This window comes from Malaya genurostris, chromosome 2 (assembly GCF_030247185.1).
Source record: "Malaya genurostris strain Urasoe2022 chromosome 2, Malgen_1.1, whole genome shotgun sequence".
NCBI lineage: Eukaryota > Metazoa > Arthropoda > Insecta > Diptera > Culicidae > Malaya > Malaya genurostris.
Genome location: NC_080571.1, coordinates 340,526,515 through 340,548,622, shown reverse-complemented (window position 1 = coordinate 340,548,622; position 22,108 = coordinate 340,526,515). Strand labels below are relative to the sequence as shown.

The following is a 22,108-nucleotide window of genomic DNA, read 5'->3' as shown; positions in this document are numbered from 1 at the left end:
ACTCGCCTGAGGGCGTCATGCTCGCAAAAGAGTATGTTGCCAATGATTTGTTAGGGAAATTTGAGTGCTAAATATCTTGTTAATATGATGTCTTTGGTTCTATCATTACACAAAACAATATATTGGAATCATTTTTTGTACTGGTTATAAAGGTATAGCAAGATTGAATCAACATAGACATAGCCGATATCACCAAGCCAAATTTTGGTTGACATGTAATAAATAGTTAGTGTATTTCAACAATAAAATGAGCCGGAACAAATATTTATTTCGTTCGTATAGACCAACATTTTGATTTAAAACTAATAGAGAACATTGTTGATGTGGAAGAAAGAGATTTGTTCAAAACGATTCATATTCTAGCTTGAAATCATCATAAATCAAATTTAAAAATCTACTAACAGTTTTATTATTTTGAGCGCACTCGATTTCTCTGCGTGTGTAGATTCATTTTATTAAATTTACCTGGCAGCTCTGTTGAGTCCGAAAGGAAAAAAACGTCACTTCTATTTTCATTGCGAAAAATTTATATTTTCGAATTTCAATAATTTTAAATTACTGCAATATTCATAGTGTGTAATGAGTAACTAGATTGAAAACGGAGTAAAAAGAAAACGATATATAGTAAAGTGTGTTATGAGCATCTTTTCAATACATTGATAAACATGTCCAACGTAGCAGAAATTTGTCGAATATGCCGGAAACTCGATACCGAAACTGTTGCCTTTGTGTCTCTGTTTTCGTATCATGAATTGGAAAATAGATCACTAGCTAGTATGCTTGAGACGATAGCTGGCATTTCGGTAAAAGGCGACTGTTTATTACAATAATGCTGGAAAAAAATAATCATTTTCGTTGGTTTTAGGCTGACCCAAACGATGCAAATATGCCGCGACAAGTCTGCTCGGATTGTTCCAAGCAGTTGAAAATTTCATATGATTTTTACAGGCTATGCATAGAATCCGATAAATTTCTGCGAAATGTGAATGCTGGCAAGGTGACTATTTTGGAATCAGCCAAGTATGAGAGATCAGAAGAACAGAATAGTCAATTAGTGGCAGGTCCCAGTATTAGATCTGGTTCCGTTTATCTGAGCGATTACGATGCATCTTTTTACCAAGTAATATTGGATCGATTTTATTACACGGTCCTCATTTTCGTAGCACATCGCTGCTGTGGTTGCCGTCAGGCATTTTGCTCAGATGAAGAACTCCATGTCCATTCGCAACACGTACACAAAGCAAATGACACGATCCTTCGCCCGAATCAATGCGAGGTGTGCTACATGTGTTTTCCCTACGCAGATGCACTTGAGTATCATCGGCAATCGGTGCAAGGTCATCTATTTTGCTGCCGGGAATGTTTATTGCTGTTTGATAAAAAACACGCACTATTCAGTCACCTACGGCAACACCATCATAGGCCGGAAAGTGAGCTCGAAAAAGAGTTCCATTGCATGGGAGATGGAATGGCTGGTCACAGCATATTCGACCCGGAGCCTAACCTGGTTGTGAGCAACGTGCAATCTTTAGCAGGAACGGACGCAACTTTCGATCCCTATGATTTAGGCTACTGTGAGATAACATCCGATTTGAAAATTAACCAGCTGAAACCATCTCAGTACAAAGTGTCTGAACGCGGTGATAATTTTTCCATAATCGAGTTCACCTGGCACCGGTGCTGCGCATGCAATCACATGTTTTCTCGTCAAACGGAGCTGGATATCCACTGCACCGAGGAACATAGGAAGCCGTACGGTAGCACGCAGGTTGAGAGTAAACCTTTCATATGTTGGCAGTGCTGGCGTCGATTCAAACGGAAGAGCTTACTCAGTTTACATCAGAAGTTCAACAGGAAGAAAATCTACGCATGTAACACATGTTTGGGGATTTTCTTCGGAAGGCCAGTGTTCGAAAAACATATACCCAAATGTACTGTCAAAGTGGAAAGTGTTATCGGTGCAGTGAAACCTGTTCACTTGTCGGCAGCAGACGAGTTTGCCGTTTCGGATACTCATCTGGGCGATGTGAAAGAAGAACCCGAAAACGAGGATGTGTACATTCTCAATGATTGAATGTTTGATTGTTTATAGAAAGTTTCGTCATCGTCGCGCGTAGCAAGCAATGAGGTGTTTAGTTTAGTACTTCAAAAAAGAAACTTAACTAGATATGAATAACGATACCTCTTTCATATTGTAATAATTGCCATATAATAATCCTACCAACCGAAGGAAAAATGTTTTGTCATTTACGAGCCTTTCCCAAGTAATGTAAACCCTTTTCAATGTGGAATGTTTTAAGTTTAACTCAACCTGTGGTGAGCGGCAGACTAGTGGAATGTTGTCGACGAATGACCATTACGGTCGAAACTGGAGTGAAATAATTTAACATTAATCAACCGTGACTATTGACCAAACGATGAAACGGTTAATCAAACCATTGGATATTCTTTATCGTTCTATTGTGTTTCATCCTACCTTTTAGTATTTTGTCGTTATTTTAATTACTCGTAAACGAATGCTTCAATCGTTTCTTTAAATAGTAGGATGTATTTTTATATTCAAACTTGAAGGATGGAAGTATCCAGTAGCGCAGGATCCAGGTTCTTCACGCAATGCACTCATTGTTACTGTTGCGGAGACATTGTCGAATCATCCGTTACCATGGATAATGCCAACTCATTTTCCGGTGCCTGTGGATGCGTTTTCAGATGTCGACGAAGTGCTGTCTTTTGACTGAAGATTCGATTACACATCTCACAGCGATGCGGGTTGACACCTGTAGGAAACGAATCGATTTTGCACGAATTTGCAACTTACAGTGAAAACATGTTACTGACCTGTGTGAATTCTTTCGTGATCGACTTGGATACGTTTCCGTATAAATGTCTTATCACAGTAACTGCATTTGTATGGTTTTATACCTGGAATTATGGATAGTTTAGTGAAAGAGACACAGCACATAGGAGCATTCATTTTAAGATATATGATAGTTCAGTAATTGAGTTCAACTAGAATGACAGATTTGAATTCTCAATCATTTCTTCTCTTGTTAATTCTTTCCGAAACCAATATCTACCAGTATTAGACTTAAGTTTGATCTTTTCTGCGGATGAAAAGGAATATCAGCCTTTTTCCACACAAACTAAAAGTACTCTACAGGTATTTATCTATTTACAAACAGTCAACAAACACAATTTAGTCCCCGTTGTACGTAACGATCTCTGCAAACCTATAACAGCACCGTTTGGGCCGTAGTTTATATGTCATACAAAAAGTCGAAGAAAAGTACTGTTACAGAGAGATCGGTATTTTTTACTGTTATACGGTTACCATGAAAATTTTTAATTGCCGCTGAAGAAAGGTTTTCGTCTTATAAGTAACGGATAATGTATCAGATCTTGACATCATCAGTAAATTACAGTACAGTAAAAATATTAGCGGTTGGTGAAATCCAATGCGCAATTCAGGCCCCAATGTGGTTCTTAGCTTCTTGTCCAGTAACTCCTATCCCTACCTCCCCGCGGTGCCGGCTGGGGTACGAGTAACCAACCCCGGTGGGACCTTGGTCGTATGTTGACAGGGAAGGGGGGTTTGCGTTCTCTTTACAGAGAGCGGCTCGAAACAGCGTCTATTCTCCATGTTAGGAGCGGCTGATTACCGTCCTTGTGTCAGTGTGGGACTCTAAACAGTGCTGACACGATGGCCCTCCGGCGAGACAGGAGGTTGGTGCAGGCCTAACAAGCCGCCCGGAAAATGGAAGTTACGAACAATCAAGAAAGAAATACGACTCTGAATAATCGGCAAAGACCTACGCAACGAACAAAGGACTACGATTGGAAGCTTGGCACATGGAACTGCAAATCGCTTGGCTTCCCAGGATACGACCGAATGCTGCATGATGAGCTTCAAATCCGCGGCTTCGATGTCGTAGCACTGCATGAACTTTGTTGGACGGGGCATCGAGCGGCTACCTTCTACCAGAGCTGTGGGACAACCAACGTTCTAGGAACGGGATTTGTAGTGTTGAGCAAGATGCGCCAGCGCGTGATTGGGTGGCAGCCAATCAGTAATAGAATGTTGCGTATTGACGATCAAGGGTCGTTTCTTCAATTACAGCATCATCAACGTACACTGCCCACATGAGACGAGACCCGATGGCGAGAAGGAAGCATTCTACGCGCGGCTGGAACGAACCTACGACAGCTGTCCACGGCGGGATGTAAAACTCGTCATCGGCGACAAGAATGCTCAGGTAGGCCGGGAGGCAATGTACAGGCCCGTGATCGGGCTGGAGAGCCTGCACGCGGTAACAAACGAAAACGGTCAACGATGCGTAAACTTTGCAGCCTCCCGAGGAATGATAGTTCGAAGCAACTTCTTCCCCCGCAAAGATATCCACAAAGCTGATCAACATACCGAAAATCAAATCGACCACGTTCTCATCGACGGGCGATTCTTCTCCGACGTCATCAATGTCCGCACGTACCGCAGTGCCAATATTGATTCTGACCACTACCTTGTCGCTGTTTGTATGCGCTCAAAACTATCGATGGTGCACAATACTCGTCGCACAGGAACGCCGGGACTCAATCTCGAGCAGCTACGTAGCATTCGTACTGCAGAGGAATACGCGCAACAACTGTAGCTATTGCTACCAACGGAAGAGCAGCTGGAGGAACATAAGGTCCGCCGTGAGTAGCACTGCTGCAACCGTTCTAGGTACGAGATTATCGAATCGAGGAAATGACTGGTTTGAAGGCGAATGTCAGCAGTTGGTCGAAGAGCAGAATGCAGCAAGGACGAGGATGCTACAACACCGCACTAGAGCGAACGAGGAACGATACAGACTGGCGTGGAACAGACAGAACACGGTTTTCCGGAAGAAAAAGCGCCACCAGGAAGACCAAGATCGCGAAGCAATGGAACAGCTGTACCGCGCAAATGACACACGGAAGTTCTACGAGAAGGTGAACCGTTCACGTAGAGGCTACACGCCACAGACCGAAATGTGCAGAGATACCAGTGGTAACCTTCTCACGAACGAACGTGAGGTGATCGACAGGTGGAAGCAGTACTATGACGAGCATCTGAATGGCGAAGCACAAGATACAGAGAACGGTACAGGAATCAATCTGGGTGCACGATCAGCCGACGACAGATTTCTAACACCTGATCTGACGGAGATAAGTGAGGAGATCGGCAAGCTGAGGAACAACAAAGTCGCGGGCAATGACCAGTTGCCAGGTGAGCTGCTCAAACATGGAGGAGAGGCACTGGCTAGAGCGCTGCACTGGATGAGCTCGACTGTTGAAATTACCGCGCAATCACATTGCTGAACGCCGCCTACAAGGTACTCTCCCAAATCCTTTGCCGTCGCCTATCACCAATAGCTAAGGAATTCGTAGGGCCGTACCAAGCGGGATTTACTGGAGCCCGCGCCACTACGGATCACATATTCGCGATAAGCCAAGTACTCCAGAAGTGTCGTGAATACAACGTACCCACGCATCACCTATCCATTGACTTCGAAGCGGCATACGACACAATCGATCGAGAGCAGCTATGGAAGATCATGCATGAATACGGTTTCCCGGATAAACTGACGCGATTGGTCAAACCAACGATGGATAGAGTGATGTGCTACGTCCGAGCAGAGATGCCAGGTCTGCAGATTTGTCTGTAAATCTGCAGATTTGGGGTATAGTGCTGCAGACATTTTTTGTTGTGCAGACTTTTGAAATTCTCGCAGATTTTTACAGACTTTTGAAATTCTCGCTGACTTTCATCTATATTTACAGAAAAATTTGAAATTTCCGCGACCTTTTTTTTTTTTTTTTGCTCGCCAAGTCAGTTTTGCATGTCATACTTTATAGAGAAATTGCTGCCAGCAAGCCATACTTGCTGACTGCAGATTTTTTTTCAGATTTACAGACCCTGTCTGCAGACATTTGAAATTTTTACCTGGCATCTCTGCGTCCGAGTATCTGGGACGCTCTCGAGTCCCTTCGAATCTCGGAGAGGGCTACGTCAAGGTGATGGACTTTCTTGTATCTTGTTCAATATTGCCCTGGAAGGTGTGATTCGAAGAGCGAGGATCGACACGAGTGGCACGATCTTCCGAAAGTCCGTACAACTTTTAATGTGGAACACATTTTTGTTTTCTATATAGGGGTGCAAACTAGAAACTCAAGAGAAATACACGTAGAAATGTGGTCAGGTTTTGAACAATTACAGCTCAGTCAATTTTGTATCAATTATTAATATTATGTCACCATTTGATTGGAAATATGTCTACGTATTGATTTGAATGTACATAGCCATGTATTTTTAATTGTATATCATTGAAATGTTGATGAATAGCTAGCAGTGTCCTATTTTGTCTGAAAAAATTTTCCGGCATACCGGATTTCCCTGCCATAGTCGACGGTTTTGAAGGAGTAAGCGGTATATCAAAGGGAAAGCATCGCTCTGATTGGTCAATAGATGCTAAAGCGAAGCTGTTGGAAGCACGCGAATCTATAAATATAAGCGAAATTATAGCTAACGTTTCAGTCCTCCGAGTAGCATGCTAGATGTAGGTTGTTGCTTGACAGCAAGACAAAAAGTGCCATAAAACGATTTGAAGCTTTAACTGGTATGCTCTGATCTTGTGTCATGCAAGATCGGACGAAATTCCATGTTATGACGTTTCGCCTGAGAAAATGACAACTACCACAGGGTAAATTTTGAGTGCATAAGATTAATTTCTAATTTATATAAGATGAACTCGATTAATGATGAAATAAAGTTTATCGCTTCAGCCAAAATCGCAGAAGGATAGTAATGGTAGAGAAACGCTATAAAAATAACTGCTTGCATACAAAACTTGAACCCAAGCTTGGCGAAGAGAAGCTTAAATATCGATATCCGTATCGCAAGCATGTACAAACATATAATTGCATACATTTGGGCTATTGATGTAATTTCGTCGGCTACAAAACAAATACAAATCACGACTATTAGAGTCTATATTCTTGGTTCGCGTGTTCGGTGTTGGTTCCTGATAAAGATCAATCTAAGCAGACTCTCGTGCATTTGCGGATTCAAAAGTGTGACGATTAATTGAAAATATCGATCATTAGAAATTTTGGCTGCCTTGTTCCACATCAATGGCTCGAACAACCCCAGGGGCTGATCCTTGTAGTTTTTGGCTTCGCTGACGATATTTATATTGTAACACGTAACCTTGAGAAGATGACGGAAACCTACATCGGACTGAAAGCTGAAACTAGGCGTATCGGACTGACCATAAATGCGTCGAAAACAAAATAAATTAGAGGAAGAGGCTCTAGAGAAGAAACACTACACCTCCCACCACGTATATTGATAGACGGTGACGATATCGAGATGGTTAACGAGTTTGTGTATTTGGACTCACTGGTGACCGCCGACAATGACACCAGCAGAGAAATACAGAGACGTATTTTGGCAGGGAATCGTGTGTACTTTGGACTAAGAAAAACCCTTCGATCGAGAAAAGTACGCCACCGCACGAAATTGACCATCTACAAAACGCTTATTAGACCGCTTGTTCTCTACGGCCACAAGACCTGGACTATGTTGGCAGAGGACCAACGCGCCCTCAGTGTTTTCGAAAGAAAGGTACTGAGGACCATCTATGCCGGAGTGCAGATGGAAGACGGAATGTGGAGACGACGTATGAATCACGAATTGCAACAGTTGTTAGGAGAACCACCTATCGTACGGACAGCTAAATCGGATGTCTACGATGGGCTGGGCATGTCATAAGGATGTCGGACGACAGCCTAGTGAAAATGGTTCTTGAATCCAATCCGACTAGTACAAGAAGAAGAGGAGCGCAGCGAGCAAAGTGGATCGATCAAGTGGAGGGTGATCTCAGAAGCGTCCGTGCCTTGAGTGGCTGGCGACGAGCAGCCATGGACCGAGTTATGTGGAGACGTATTCTTGATACAGCAAAGGACACCCCAGGCCTATAGCTGTGAGGTAAGGTAAGTTATGTGGCGTTTACACATCTGCTGGCACGCCAGCAGCTGACAATGTTTGCACTATTACCCGCATAGCGTTTTGGCTACCTGGGCAGCCATGGCCACCAGACGGCTACCAAAATTGATTCAGTGAAGGTTGTCAAATCCGGTTGTATCGTTTGAGTTATATATCTGGCAGCGGTGAGGCAGTCGGTCACCAGAATGTCTGCCAGCCATATTTTTCTAGCTGGTAGCGTTTAGTCAGCCATCTGGCAGCCATGCGTATGCGGGTACTGGCAATTTCTTACTGGTAAAATTTGAAAAAGTTATAAACAGCAATGAAATAGTAGTCCTTTGAGTACTTAAGTCATCATTCTTATTTTTTATATTGATCAACTTTACGCGAACGAATGCTTTTAACTGAGAAAAAACATGAAATACGTACGAAAAGTACAACTACATTTCGCGGTTAATTTTAACTGACACTCGAGCGGTTAGTTTGATGTCAAAAATAACTCTGCTCGAGAGCATGGTTATTTTTGACAGATCGATGGTTATTTTCCGGCACTGAAAAAATCTTGCAATGAAAATTCAAATATTAATTCTTTAGTTGAAATTATTTCCAGTGGAAAATAAACCCAAACAACTTTCCGTCCGTCAAATTTTGAAATGAGCCGGAGTTTTAGTTAAATTTAACTACTCGACACAAAATAACCACTCAAGTGTCAGATTTTAACCAAAAGTTAAAATTAACCACGAAATGGTTGACAGCCCTAGAACGTTCAGAAAATTTTCATGCTGGTAACAACAAGCAGCTGGTAAGCGTTTACATTATGCTGGTAGCGTGCTTGCAGCCAGCAGAAGTGTAAACGGGGCATAAGTAGCGTAGAATACGTACACACTTCAGAACACCATCACCTAAGGATGTCCGATACCGAGTCGATACTTTGAGGTATTGATACTTTTATTCAAGAGTCGGGGTATTTTTGGTATCGATATCACATTTGAGCGATACTGTTAGTATCGATACTTTTGGTCTCGATTTTGGATTAAAGTCAATTATCCTTACGACGGAACATTTTTTTTTTGTTTCAATTATGGAGGCTTTAACCTTAAGGTCATTCGTTTCTTCGGGCCAGAAAAACTTTCCGCGCAAAGTGGAAGGCTGAAACGCGCGATATTCGTGCGAAGCATTACACTACTATTTTTAATGCAGGTGAGTCTTTCCGCAGAACTTTAAAATCCACTGAAATACAATTTAAAAATCTGCATAAGTTTCTCATATAAACACAATAAATTAGTCCGCATACAACACGTCACTTTGCGATGACTGTTCAGCGTTGCTCTCCAGCAGGCATAAAGCCTCCTCATCTTTTGCATCAACAGGTTACAATCATCCAAATGATACATTCCCTTAAATCTAGTTCTTCTATAGTAACTAAATCTAATGAGACAATAACATGAGGAACGATTTTGAGTCGCTTCAATGCGTTGGATATCCTTTTGGTAATAAGGTGACCAGATAACAGCAGCATATTTAAGAGCTGAGCGAACTAAAGTGAACTACGGAGTTTTCAAACATGTACAACAGAGAATATTTTAGTAACGCGGAAAATAAATCCGAATAGCTTAGTGGATTTGGTGACAGTAAACTCTATGCGCTCTTTAAAATTTAACTTGGAATCCAGAAGAACACCCAGGTCCTTAACAGACGATGTGCGTTCAAGAACAGTTTGTGAAATATTATAGTCGAACTTGAATACAGACTTTTTGCAACAAAAAGAGATGACGGAGCATTTAGCTTGTTTCCATTTTGTTGATGTTACACCAAAACTGTTCTTGTAGAAGCTCTGAGTCAGCTGCAGATGTGATTGTATGAAATTATTTAAAATCAAGAACGAACGACATACAATAAAATTATAAACGGTCCAAGGTAACTTCCTTGAGGAACTCCAGAGGTAACAGCAAATGATGAAGTTGTACAGTCTTATATTTTCACTACCACTTCATGACTAGTTAGATATGATCGAAGCCAATTCAAAAATGATCCGTTAAATCCCAGTCTACTTAACTTGGAGATCGTTATGTGATAAATGATTTTGTCGAACGCAGCAGCGAAATCAGGGTATATAGAATCTACTTGTAGTCATACTTGTAAAGAAGGTATGATGAAAGAAGTGTAGGTCTTAATTTGTGGAAGTTGAACGATTTGGCTTGAATCCATGCTGACTCTCAGACATGTAGTCAGAGCAACTATGTGTTATAAAATTCAGAACCATAATTTCAAAATTTTGTCCTCTGAAGAAAACATTTTCTAGAACCGCCTTCTCGTAAATTTTGATTTTATCGAGGTGAAAATTTACCAATTCGGCCAGCTCGACCAATTGCTGAAACGTTCGCTCATCTTTAATTTTGTTGGGTTTCTTAAAACTCACAAGCTTCAAAAACTTATAAAGTTTTTTCTTCGAACAAATGATTCACAAATGTGAAATGTTGTTTCTTGAAATTCGCGCGAAATCCGCGCCATCGCATCCAAATCTGAGCAGAAACCGCGCTAAATCCGCGCGACCGTAACAACCCTGTAATACATGCGCGAGCCTGGTGCTTCCGTTCCGTCCGTCCCTGGTCCCGTCGTAATAGTTAATCGGATTTTTTTCTATTTCGTCGCGTTTCGCCTTCGGCTCATCAGTGCTTCAAACAGTTCAAATTGAACTGCTATCTCGAGCTAGTAGTTCAATTTAAATCGCTAGCTTAGCACTGATGAGCCGAAGGCGAAACGCGAAGAAAATAAAACAAAACATGTGCTTTTTGCACAAACCAATTACCCGAATCCGAAAAAACCTGAGCCCGACCTATACTCATTGAAAATATTAAAAAATCGGCAACCGTACCCGATCAATACACGTCGGGTTTGAGAATCAAAATCGTACGTTCGAGCGCCCGATTTGGAAGGATTCTTAGTTGTCAGTAGGAGGATCGTAGTACCAGCCATGCGATGATTCTGTGCGCTATGAATCGGCTGCGAAGTCTGTTGAAACAGAAACTCTAATTTTATAGATACTATAGCCTCGAATGAACTCCTATAAAACGGATAATCGAAACATTGGAAATTCTCTAACATTCTATTGTGTTCTAGCATGATTGTTTTGCCGTTATTTTAATTGCTCGTAAACGAATAGTACAATCGGTTCTTCAAACTGTAGGATGCAAACTTACACTCAGATTTCGAGCATGGAAGTATCCGCTAGCACTGGGACCTGGCTCTTCGATCAATGCACCCATCGTTGCTGCCATGGGCACAGGTGGTGGAGACATTGTCGAATCATCCGTTACCCTAATAGTGGAACTTAATCCGGGCATTGGTGAAGGTACCGCTAATGCCAGCTCGTTTTCCGGTGCCAGTGGATGCGATTCCAAATGTCTGCGAAGTGCAGTTTTTTGACTGAACGTTCGATTACACATCTCGCAGCGATACGGTTTGACACCTAGGAAACGGATTGGACTTACAGAACTTGAAACTTACGATGGAAAATTATCACTGACCTGTGTGAGTACTTTCATGATCGACTTGGAAACGTTTCCGTATGAATGTCTTATCACAGTAGCTGCATTTGTACGGTTTTATACCTGAAATAATAGAAAGTTTAGAGAAATTGACATTCTACGCGAAGGATATTTGGACGAAAAAGCACTCATTTAAGATGTTTAATATAATTCAATATAATTATTATAATTGACGTCGACTAGAACGACGGATTTCAGGACCTACCAGTATGAGACATTTCATGTCGCTGTCGGTTTGTATGATCCGCGAATGCTTTATCGCAATAGCTACGAAACGGAAGAGTCATTAGCGTCAACGTTAATATTTGGCAACAATGTTCCCAATCTTATCTTACCGACATGGGTAGGGTTTCTCTCCCGTGTGGGTCCTCATGTGATACTGAAGATGAACCTTCGATTTGAATGCCTTTTGACACATCTCACACTGGAAAGGTTGATTGTTCGAGTGCGAGAGAACGTGCACTTGCAAATTACGTTTCCGACGGAAACTCCAGCCACAGGTGGAACAAACGAACGGTTTCTCGCCGCTGTGCACCATCATGTGAGCTTTCAGGCTACCCTTACTGGTAAAGTTCTTATGGCAAACTCCACACTCAAACGGTTTTTCGTTGCGATGGGAACGTTCGTGAGTGGCCAGTGCTTCACCGCCGCGTAACTTCAATCCACACACTGCGCATTGATGGCTTAGTGGCTTATAATTTCGCTGCTGATGTCTTTGAAGGGAAACCTCGTCGTAGAAACGTTTGAAACAAACTGGACATTCAATCGGTTTATCTTTGTTTTCATCCAGTGATTGTTCCACTTTATTCATCTTATGAGCCGTGTGGGCGTGTGCAATTAATAGATCTTCGGTAGGGAACGATTGATAGCAAGCCTGGGCGCAACAAATTCGTCCGTACTCCTCTTGAACGATAACTGGGATAGGGGCAACTATCACTTTGGAATGAGCAATTTCTTTGTCTCTAGGATGATTATGAGCATGTTGACGACGTCGATTTCTATCTATGAACCTAGCCGTACATTTCCTGCAGTCATATATCTGCGTAGCCTCGGCTACTCGTTTCATGTGAATCTTCAGAGCGTACGGTGTCGAATATCTTCGGAAACAAATTTCGCATATATTCGTTTTCGATTTGTTCACACGGCGTTTTTTCACATGAGTTTTTTCGCCGTGTGCGTATAGATCGCCCTGATTATCGAATATCTGTAGACACGCACAACAAACCACTTGATTCTTTCCAACAGTGATTGTTCTGAAAGTTGTCATCTCCTTATCGTCTAAATCGTTTTCTTGGGAAAAATCATCATCTTCCGTATAGTTCTTCTGGACAGTCTTTTTCCCCCGTTTTTTACCTCGGGTAGATTTTCTTGTTTCTGATATGCCGTCGGTGTTACTGTCGGTTGATTCTATATTCCTTTTCTTTCGACCTTTCCGGCTTTTTTGTTTTACTTTGCCACTGGAAGATTCGCTACTCTTCCAATCACTATCATTACCATCTGTCAAGTTCTCGTCGTGTTCACTTGATTCGTACTCAAGTGTCTTGTCCTGCTTTACCATGTCCTCATCGGAATCAATTTCAGCTTTCACCTCCACAATCTCGTCGGTAAAAACCGCGATCGGTGATAACTCAGGGTCCCATTCCCTACCGTCAGTTTCCGACTCTGTATATTTTTTTCTGGTTTCCAACTTGAACATTTTCCGCAGCTTCCGATCGGATTCGCGGGCTTTCTTAATAAAAACGATCAGGCGCTTCAAGTCATCGATACATGTCTCGCAAATTGCCGTTGGAAGACCGTCGTCCTCCAGGATTTGCACCGCTGTGCACTCCACGATTATGTTGGCGATAAAGGCATCATCCAGTTTGGAAAATATCGGCACCAAACCTTCGTCGTCGCTTTCCATGCAGACACGGCAGATATTCATGTTGTATTAATTTTAATTTTGCACTATTGTTGCGATTTTTTATAAAAATATCCATATACTTTTTCTGAGTGATGAAAAACAATCATTGCTTGTGCAGTGTCAAGTAGAAAACATCGCACACGCATTTTGCTTTTTTCGCTACACTCTTAAAAAAAAACCTCCAAAGTAGCTTCTATTGAAATGCACTGATGAAAATCATCACTTTTTTGTACGTGTTTCTCAATCCATAGATTGAAAACAGCCAGTGCTATCGTAACCAACATCTCGGTCCTTTGGGGGTTTCAAAGCTAGCAAGTTACTGATAGCAAAGTAAACAAAATGAAGAAAAATACAACACATCATCGATTGTGAAAGTCAGTATTACAATTTGGCACCGCACTTTTCATAACGATATCACATTTATAATCCAACATATAAAAAACAACTTTGTTTCAACGAATAACAGATATTTAGCATCAACAAACTTTTATTTATGTTTACAGACTTCTTCGTTGTTTTCGTTTTTGCGGAAAAGATGATGGTCACAAGAACATAGCGGCCCAGCAGGGACTTGCTTGAAAAGTACCATTTTCAGCGTGATCAAATAAATATAAATAAATTTATAAAATAATAAACAAATATATATATATATATATATATATATATATATATATATATATATATATATATATATATATATATATATATATATATATATATATATATATATATATATATATATATATATATTTCTCGGGGTCGGATGACGTGTTTTTTTTTTTCATTTTATGGTCAACCCACATTAAGTCGACCCGACTCTGACTTTTTTCTGCTTCGACTACGGTTGAACCACAAACGAATTTCCAGACACGACAGTCACGATCTTCTTTTGGCGCACTTCTACGGTCCTCCGTGAAACTGGCACCAATGGTGATAAATTGGTTGCACTGCTGAGTTCCCATCATACATTCATAATGCAAATGTCAAACCGTGGGAACCCTTTCAATTCTGTAGCTCATTTGTATATATATCGATTTTATGGCACACTTTGGTAGAAATGATAACAATGCAATCAATCTCGCACTCCACCAAGCGGTGAGTGCGGTCATTACAGAAGGTACCGGGAACGAACCACATTTTTAAAAAATATTTATAAGCACGTACATGTCTTTATTATTTATCTTTGGTTGAACTGTGTGCTGTTAATGGGAATAATCGTAATAGTAACTTGAGATGGCCAAAACAGTTCATTTCAAATAACAGTGCAGAACTTGGTAGTTCCACCGAAAGAATTAGTTCTCGGGAGCCGTTCATTCGTTCTCCAGAAAATTTTGAATATTTCTGCAAAACCGTACGAGAGCAAACAAATATATTTCAATGGTAATAAACTCTTCGAATGGAAATGCAGTAACTTTTTTGCATGTATTTAAAGTAGAAATCGTTCACTTTTGTGCACTTTTTCACTAAAATAAACAATTTCTACTGCTCTCTTAAGTACAAGAACCCTTTCGAAATATACAATTATAAATACACTTTCTTATACAATTCAACTTTGAGTTCTTTTGAAAAGATTAGAGAACTTTCGTTGTTCAACAAAACAATGTTGCTCACTTACTAGTTCTTTTGAATCGTTTGCGAAAGAATAACAACTTGTCATTCTGCTCTTTGGCTTCCATTCCATCCCCGTTTCTATTCCTCTTTATTGTCATATTTCTTAATCCTCCATCACTCCTGTTCTGAGAATGTGTCTATTTTCTTTTCTTTCTTCAATTGCCTTTTCTGCAGGTTCCGCTTGTTTTCCTCGCTAGATTTCCTGTCGGCTTCTTTTCTCCTGTTTTCAATCTCTCCATTGAATCCGATTTCCTCAATTTCCATTTGCTTCTCATCCCCATGTGTTTCCACTAACTCTTCCATTTTTGCTGTCCTATCCGTGTTCTTATACTCCGCCGCCGTGTGATTTCCTCTATGCTGTCATAGTGGTTTGTACGGTTTCACCTGTATATAGAATCCTTATTATATCTTGCTCATTTGTTTTCTCTATTCCGATCGTCTAGCTTGGATTCTCTTTTTGAAATATGATGATGTATTTGTCAAGCATTTCTGATATTGCCACTAGTGCTTCAAACCCTAACCACGTACCCATACTTTTAACATATTCTAGAAGGTTTTCAAAGCCTTACTGTTCCAAGCTTTATATTATGAAAAGTTCAAAACGTTCTCTATGTTGTTCAATGTGATCCGTAATTGAATCCCTTAAAGCTTGAATGTCCTCTTCCTTGATTTTATTACATTGTTTCGCTCACTGTCCTTTTCCTTTCCATTTCTTGTTTTATTTCCTTCTATAACCATGTCATTTCGACAATGTATCGTCTAGTTTATCGAATTTGATTTCAATACAGCTTACTGTCTGAATATCTCTCCATTCATATCTGTTCTTGTCCGATTCGCATTGTTCGCTCATGGTGCTGCCAAAAACTAGTTTTTCTTTTTTTTCTCTCAAAAAAATAAAAAAAAATTATCAACTCTCGCGCTGCCTTACCAGGTCTTGTGAGAGATTCTACTCTCATCTCCTTGAAAAAACTTATCGACACTTGAAAAAACTCCGCCGTGATGATCATTTCAACTTCAACTTCCTCAATCCTCTTTTTCATTGGTCAAACTCTCCCATCTAAATCGTCACCAAGAGGTTTACGAAATATTTCCTGCTCTTCATCAGCCGACTAGGCGATTAAGGCTGTGAACCATTTCGCGGTTAATTTTAACTTTTGGTTTAAATCTGACACTTGTGTGGTTTTTTTAATAAAATTTTTATTTGGCTCATTTGCTTTAGCTTAACGTGGCCGATTGTCTTGTTGTTATTGGAGAAGAAGGAACGCCGTATTAAGGGGGCGGCATACTCCCCTAGAACTAGTAAAGGAATGTGAGGAGTGTGGGATTTACAAAATATTGATTCTGAATTACAATACATCATTCGTTTGTGGCACAATTTATTTAGTTTTCTGGATCTTCACGTTCTTCAGATTGTAACGAGAGAGATTATCCTTGGCTGGGATGCTTTGTTGGTGTACTCTGACGTTGATGTGGCGTTTTTGGGTAGTTTTCAGCAACTCAGTCAGTTCAAGGCAGGTGCACGCTCCGAAGCACCGTTTATACAGGTTATATTTCCAGCAGCGTAAAGAAGAGTGCGATAGGGCTGTTGACGAGAGAGAGATAGGAAGAGCACTAAATTTGGGCATTGATAGTTTTGAAGAAGTTATAGATGAGAGTCATATAAGGAAGATTTCGAGTTGCCAAGACATCGCGGACTGGTACGAAGGGTGGTATACCTCGGGCCCGAAGGGAACCTATGAGTTGGGACCTGGCATCACAATACTCGACACACATCCAAACAACATGCTCGATGCGGCCCATTTCAAAGTTCGACGGAAGAAAAGTTTCTTAGGTTTATTTTGCACTGGAAATAATTTTAACTAAAGAATTGATATCAGAATTTTCTTTGCAAGATTTTTTTCAGTGTCGGAAAATAACCATCGATCTGTCAAAAATAACCATGCTTTGGAGCAGGGTTATTTTTGACAATATCAAAATTGCCACTTGAGTGTCAGATTTCAACCAAAAGTAAAAATTAACCACGAAATAGTTTACAACCTAAGATTCTAAAACCGCTAATTGGGACATCTCTTCCCTGAAATGTCTTGTCAACTATCCCAAGCTGGTGCATCAAGGCGCACTCAACGGTTGCATTGGGGTAAAAAATAACGTTATGCCTCTTAATCTCCAATATATCTGGTATCATATTGATATACATGACTGTTTGAAATCTCTGATATATTTCTCTTTCTTTAGCACGGAATCATTACTCGGAAAGCTCTGCGCTTTTTTACGCTTTGTTTATGGCTTCTGTCCGACCTTTAAAGACTCTCTTCGTTCATTTCCCTTACCTTTTCTTCTCACAAACCAAGCTTTTTCTGTATCTCTTTTTGTTGCTTTTGTTTTAGCCGCCACTAGTTACTACGATGCCACTTTAATTTTAGCCTTTACTTCACCAAACCGTCATGAAATTATATATTCGATCGACAAAACTGCTCGAAACACATCCGAACTCAATCGTGTCTTGAAGCTGACTGTAACCAGGGATGCCAGGTCATGTTTTCAAAAATCTGTGATCAAACCCAAAACCTGTCTGTGAAAATCTGTGACCGTTTTCTGTACCCCAATAACAGTTCAAAATCAATTTGGTGACCAAAAAAAAAAGGTCTCACTACCCATTTCCCATACCATTATTGCAGATCGAATTCAATTTAGTGAGCAAAAAAAAAGGTCTCACTACCAACACGCTTTGTACTTTTTTCCTCAGCGCCTGTACTTTTTAGTGCTAAACTGTATTGAAACACGTACTCGGTTTCCAAAATCTGTGAAAATCTGTGATTTATTCAAGAATCTGTGAAAATCTGTGATCATTTTCAAAAATCTGTGTCATTTTTAAAATCTGTGCAGAAAATTCAAAATCTGTGAAACACAGATTAATCTGTGAACCTGACATCCCTGACTGTAACCGGTTCAGTGATACCAGATCGTGATCTGCCCGCTGCGTACAAGTGGGCTTTATTGCACTGATCGGCCAAGTGCGAATAGACCTTAAAAAGGTTATACCAGCGTTGCCTGCTACGATTTTGACTGAAATAAAACCACTTAAAGGCACGAGATGGGCTACTGGAATCGGGCGTTACACTGTTGACAGACTTTCACTGGAATTTAGGTTTTAGAATTTTTTTAGGTTGAAAATTTCTGTACATACAATCCTAAGACAAGACCTGACAACTGGCTTCTTATTCTTCCTTCCGAATCATCCTTCTCGTCATTTTCGCCCTGTGGAATAAATACCAACATATCGGCTACAGTGTAGCCATATTTACAGATTTTTTATTAACGATGCTAGGAAAAAAATATTTATTATATTTAAATTTGTAGACTAGGTTTTTGATTTGAAATAAACATGAAAAATGTTTTGGTGAATGGATTTCTTTATTATATATTAATTCTTAAAAACAATTAATTGAGCTTTGATGACAAAACACGAAATATCTCATGTTGAACGCAAAATCGAATCCATTGTTGACGTATTATCGGATCTTTTGGAAATCGGAAAAAGTCAGGTTTTGATAGAAATGCTTAGTTCGACCACAGTGTGGAACACAACAGTTCATTCTTCTCGTAAAAGTAAACACACTTTCGAGTTTACACTAATTTAACAAATCTTTTTTGGTTACACTTTAATTCACTAGAAAGAAAAACGGCTTGATGCTTATTTTAATTACACAGTGCTGTCACTATAAACATTTATTACCAATAAGATTGAAAAAAAAGTGAAACATTCTCCGAAAATTTTCATTTTCATTGGTGAGCTAGAATTGTACATTTTAACAAACTTGTTTTCTGATTATCTTTATACTTGGCATCATTGCTCGCGTGCCCTGCAAAAGTTTTTTCTTTTCACAATGTGCAGGTAGAAACATCAAAATCAGCCAATCAGAAACTGGTCCATTTTGGAACAAAAGCAGCCCCCCCAGATGTCAGGTCTTGTCTTAGATACAATCGGTTATCTGGAGAAATCTAACCACTCAGTATTAGCCGATATTTGAAACGATACGATTTAATCAATTAATTGATGCGACAAACCGAGAAGGTTTTAATAAATAAAAATTGTCGATTATGCATAATAAATAAAAATTATCCACCGAAATCGAAAAAAAATCAACGTATTTTTTTTCATATACACACTGTTATCAGTGTTTGTAATCCTAGAACTTACGCTTACCTGTATGTTTACACTCGTGCTCTAGCTGAAGCCGTTTGATGGTGAATGTTTTATCACAATAACTGCACTTGAATGGTTTATTGCCTGACAAGAGTTACCGACTTAGTTACAGATCGAATGGTATATAATTAGAATATTCACCAGTATGATTCATTTCATGTCTTTGCCGATTAGTATAGTTCGAGAAAGACATTGGGCAATGGCGACAAGGGTATGGCCTCTCTCCTGTGTGCTGACGCATATGATTTATGAGATAGTTTTTCATTTTAAATGTTTTATCACAAACTTCACACTGAAACGGCAACGGTGCGTTCGTATGGTTATGCTCATGAATTGTAAGTTGAGCTTTTTGGAAAAATCCTGCTCCACAGGTGGAACAAATGAACGGTCTTTCGTTTGAGTGACTTCTTTGATGAACCTAAAAATAAACCTAGTTATGTACTTGCAGTACTACTAGCTTCTACGGAACTACCTTCACCGAGCTTTTGCTGGAGAAATATTTTTTACAAACATCACACTGGAATGGCTTCTGATTTTCATGGTTCAGTTCGTGAAGTGCAAGAACATCTTTAGTGCGGAATTTCAACCCGCACGTGGCACACTGATGATTCAATGGTCTTGAGTTTCGTTTTTTGTGACGACGAAGCAACCGTTCCGATGGAAATCTTTTGAAGCACACAGGACATTCCACTGGCTTCAAAGCAGTATCGCCCAGTTCGTATGCTCGCTTGTTTAATTTATGTGCCTCACGACCATGCTGTATTAACAGTTCTTCTGTTTCAAAAGGTTTCGAACAATTTTGAACGCAGCATAGGATTTCACCATATTCTAGTTTTATCTTTTCATCTATGTTCTTCGGGTGCTTCTGGGTGTGCATTCTTCTACCAGCACTGTTCATGAAGCGTAGCTTGCATTTAACACATTCGAATAGCTGCGTGAGTGTGTTAACATTCTTCTGGTGTCGTTTTAAAGCTGCATGTTTCTTAAACTTTCTTTTACAAACTGTGCAGTAAATGGAATCGGTTTTCTTTGCAGTATTCTTTGTGTGCATCTCAACGTGTACCTCAAGTGCTTCCAAGCAGTCAAATATCTCACAACAACTACAACATACAAAGCTATTACTTGGTAGATTGATCACCTGGAACATATCCGTTTCCTTATCACCAATAACCTTATCGGTAGATTCAAAAGAATCGTTCCCACGCAATGGTTCCGTTTTAGGCGGGACTTTTCGCTTGACTTTCTTCTTGGAAACATGCTGAACATGTGTGCCTTTCTTGCGGGTGTTGCGCAATTTGTTCAAAGTATCGTCTTCAGTTGAACATGTTTCAACATCTTTTGAAAACACGTCAGCACTATTCCGACTTTCATCAGAGGATTCTGTTTTAACAACTACCATCTCGAATGTGGAGCTTTGATCGTCGTTTGGTGTCATGAGCTGTCGCAATTTGAAATCAGATTCCTGAACTTTAATAATAAAAGATATGATGAGCTTGACATCCTGAACGCAAGTGTGGCAAATTTGGTCTGGTAGTCCATCATTTTGGGTAAGCTGAATTATTGAAAAATAAGTTACAATCAGATAGATTATCAAATTATTAGAACCGACCTGGACAGAGCAGCAGTTAGTTATTGCTTCTGCTATGTTTGTGTTATCCACGGTTGAGAATATAGAGATGAATTGTTCATCATTTTGTTGCATGCACACTCGGCATGTTATCATTTTCAAAAGTTTGGGAATGTCTGGAGCAGTTTCTGTGTTATCTATACCTAATTAAAACGAAATACTTATTGTAAGAAATTTAATGATTCAATTTACCAGTACTGTAAGAATCCTGTTCATTAGCAGAATGTTTATTTGACACTCTGGTGACAACGCAATTTGAATTCACGCACCCATTTCGTTTCTCTACACATGGTTTCAAATTGTGGCACGATTTACATAATTTTTATACGATAATAATGTGTTTAACAATCTCTAATTAGGTATTAAAATTTATTGTTGAAAGACAGAATGATTATTGTTTTTGTTAAGCTCCGCATACATTCTAAGTCACGCAGTGACTTTGGCTGCATGCTTTTATTTACACGATGATACGATGATCAATCAGCTGTTTTTCAAAGAAAGGCGTATCTCACATAAGTATACAAATCGAACTGACTTCCGGTGAGGCTCTCAACGTGTGTGCAGGTCGGTTCGCACTAGTGCTACGAAAATTTGTGTATATCCTGTTCGAGGAAGAAAGATTTTTTTCGTCCTGGAGTGAATCAGTGTTGCGACGTGGTGAAACTATCATACACTAAGAAAAAAACCATAGTAACCGTAACCTGTTTTTCATTGTCATTTCAACTATACGCTTAAAAAGTGTCAACAATCATGATATATGACTATTCACCATTTGTATTGTATAAATTACTAGACAACAAAGACTACGACTTGACTAAACTATTGTATTTATGACTTTCCTGGCATGGTCATCCTGACAATGGTAGTCATCTCAAATATAAGAACAAATAGTTAAAAGCACAATTTCTAGTAAGGTGAAATTGCTCTAGAGCCTTGATATATATGAGAAGCGAAATAGTTATTGCTACCATGTAAATATGTTCACAATATAATAATGTTACCATTAATAGATTCATGGTTTAAAAGACGATTATGAAGTTTGAAAACACTATTCATGTAGTCCATATCAACAGAATTTATGTAGTAAGCACATTATCGTATAGTGTTTTTCAACCTACTATGTATTTCATTTGTGCTGACTATACAAATTGTCAATGAACGGGTGTACTGTTATTGTCACATAAAGTTACAATTTAGCAGAAAATTTCGT

General features: G+C 39.7%; 2 protein-coding genes across 7 annotated transcripts; one reads left to right on the top strand and one right to left on the bottom strand.

Moving 5' to 3' along the window:
* Positions 1–491: 491 nt before the first annotated feature.
* Positions 492–3,035, top strand: LOC131431800 (zinc finger protein 1 homolog). The gene is made up of 2 exons (XM_058597696.1): positions 492–803; positions 866–3,035. Exons 1-2 carry the CDS (start codon positions 666–668, stop codon positions 2,072–2,074), a joined length of 1,347 nt encoding a protein of 448 aa, XP_058453679.1. The 5' UTR covers positions 492–665; the 3' UTR covers positions 2,075–3,035.
* On the bottom strand, positions 2,722–21,301 carry LOC131431799 (zinc finger protein 25-like). 6 transcript variants are annotated; one of them, XM_058597694.1, is made up of 7 exons: positions 21,091–21,301; positions 20,881–21,026; positions 19,744–20,823; positions 19,413–19,689; positions 19,272–19,355; positions 11,530–11,613; positions 11,128–11,471 (listed from the first exon to the last, which is right to left on the bottom strand). In XM_058597694.1, exons 2-7 carry the CDS (start codon positions 20,992–20,994, stop codon positions 11,179–11,181), a joined length of 1,932 nt encoding a protein of 643 aa, XP_058453677.1. In that variant the 5' UTR covers positions 20,995–21,026; positions 21,091–21,301; the 3' UTR covers positions 11,128–11,178. The 6 variants fall into 6 exon arrangements, with proteins under 6 accessions (XP_058453673.1, XP_058453677.1, XP_058453675.1 ...); XM_058597692.1 differs by having other exon boundaries at positions 20,881–21,041; positions 21,097–21,301; XM_058597691.1 differs by having other exon boundaries at positions 20,881–21,041; positions 21,168–21,301.
* Between the last annotated feature and the right edge of the window lie 807 nt (positions 21,302–22,108).